Raw genomic sequence first — 2,097 nt, 5'->3', positions numbered from 1 at the left:
AAAAATCTCGATAATACAGATAAAAAAAACGTGTCCCAGACAAGGATGGTTGTACTCACTTCCTGTTTTCTCAGTGCAATCAAGGAATGATGTATGGACGACTTTTGCCGCATGGCCGATGAAATTTGCGCCAGCAACGTTTTTCAAACAATCCTCTTAACTTTCTAGCAGGCAATCTCTTCCATTATTTTCTTCAGGAGGGCCTTTAACTTCCATTGATCTTAGACAACCAAAACGGGTTTCAATTTTAGCCATACTTTAACGAATGGTCATACCAAATTTGAGTTCGGAGACAAAACACGTAAACGGCGCAACTTGGTTTCAGCGAAAAAAGAACCCTTTTTTAATTTGCCACCTTCTAATACACTTGTTGGTGTAACGAATGATTTTGTTTTGTTTATAACAAAAAAAGTAAATAAATAATTCCATCCATTCTACAAAGTTTATAAAAATGAACTGTAGTAAACCTGCTTCCGATGGATGTTTTCAATTTTCGAACCCTATGTTGATAACAACAAAAGAAAAAAAAAACTAAATAACGGTACTATCTACATATCGTTATACAGGTGAAAACCGAACCGAACAGCAGTGACAGTGAATACATTTTGCAGCAATTACCACTCTCTCTCGCACACACGCGGACATCCGGGTATTCTCATCACACAAACTCGCATCCTACTCAACGTATCCAACGTACGGTTGACTGCATCATACTCCTCTCTTACTAAATGTAATGCTGGCGGGGAAGCGCAATAATGACGGCAAATGGCGGCGGCGGCGGCATCTACGCGGACATCTAATATTGCATTTGGTGAATGGTCGTCGATGGCCAGATCTCTAGGACTGCCGCTGCTACTATCTTGGATTTTCCATCACTACTTGCCGCAGCCCTCCGGCTGGCATTCGGACCTCGTGACTGCCGAGCGTTGTCGTTCCGTCGCTGCTGATGTACAGCGCTAGGCCGGCTAAAATGAAACAAAAAAGGTGAAATAGGGTGACAATGGGTATTATCGGCAGGTTTGTTCTCTTCGTCATGAGGGGTTTTGTCAGTCAAATGACCTGAAACTTGGCCATATAATTCAGCTTAGTTGGGAAGGATTTGAGGCCAACTCTGAGTTCAATAGGTTTCAAAAAAACCCCAAAGACGAAGAGAACAAAACGGCCGAGAATAGGTAATTTCCCCTAGTTAAGTTTTGTATGAGAACTTTTTGGACACGGTGTAAGTTCAGGTATATCTCAAAATTGTGACGTCCTGGAGCAAATCTGAACTCGGATTCGTATTGCTTTTGAGACAGACCAACGGTTAATTTTTGTTCCGCTATGAAGTAGTTCCCAAAATCTAACACTAAAATAACAAATTACTCACTTCCCGACTCCTCCAGGTGGTCCAGCTTGGTGTTCTTCAGCAGTTCGTCGATGATCAGTCCGGTGTTGACGCGGGTGCCCTCCACCCGGCCCGAAACGGTCGGCACCGCGCCGCTGTCACTTTCCATGGCTCCCTTCTTCCGTCGTTCGGCGGCCGATTTCATTCGATCCAGCGAACCCGTTTCACTCATTGGGATAGAACTAGAACTGGGGTTTCTGTCCGGTAACGGGAGAGAGAGACAGACAGAGATGACGATGGGGGAAAGAAAACGGAAACATTTGTTAGAATTGTGGGGTTTCTTTGGGTACTGTGGCAACTGACGACAAATACAAGACGCTATTCTACAGTTCAAAACGCTTTTGAGTAAAGGACAAAAAAGGATAATGATATAAGAAAATGGTGATTGATTTTCGGGGGAGAGTGCTATGGTACAACTATGTTACAGATATGTACATGCAGAATATCTACAGATGGAAGCCATGCTAAGGTTGGTCTCTCTTAAACAAAAAGTGGCTCTACAAGGCACACAGTTCGCAACGTATCGACTATATCTGGGATTCTACCGAGGACAACCGGGAGGTAAGATTAAATAGAGATATATTTAGAGAGAATAGTTATAAGAGATAGAGAGCTTAAGGGACCAACATGTTAGCACTGGGGCGTCTTAGAGCTAATGACGAAGGTGTGGAGATGCCGAGCGTGGATGAAGTTCCGACACCGATGCCGATGTT

At 43.5% G+C, this 2,097-nt stretch overlaps 1 protein-coding gene across 4 annotated transcripts in view; it reads right to left on the bottom strand.

Annotated features, from left to right (window-relative positions):
* Window positions 1-315: 315 nt before the first annotated feature.
* LOC109400987 (early estrogen-induced gene 1 protein) overlaps window positions 316-2,097 on the bottom strand; it is a 337,105-nt gene continuing 335,323 nt past the window's right edge. For 3 of the 4 annotated variants that reach the window (XM_062851355.1, XM_062851356.1, XM_062851357.1), the window contains exons 8-9: window positions 1,367-1,581; window positions 316-965 (exon numbers count right to left, since the gene is read on the bottom strand). In XM_062851355.1, the coding sequence (XP_062707339.1) occupies window positions 856-965; window positions 1,367-1,581 (325 nt within the window). In that variant the 3' untranslated portion in view covers window positions 316-855. The remainder of the gene's footprint in view (window positions 966-1,366; window positions 1,582-2,097) is intronic. The other variant, XM_062851358.1, reaches the window with a different exon arrangement.

The sequence above is a fragment of the Aedes albopictus genome, chromosome 2 (assembly GCF_035046485.1).
Source record: "Aedes albopictus strain Foshan chromosome 2, AalbF5, whole genome shotgun sequence".
Classification (NCBI taxonomy): domain Eukaryota; kingdom Metazoa; phylum Arthropoda; class Insecta; order Diptera; family Culicidae; genus Aedes; species Aedes albopictus.
Note: the sequence above shows the minus strand (reverse complement) of the source record. Positions and strands in the feature narration are given on the sequence as shown.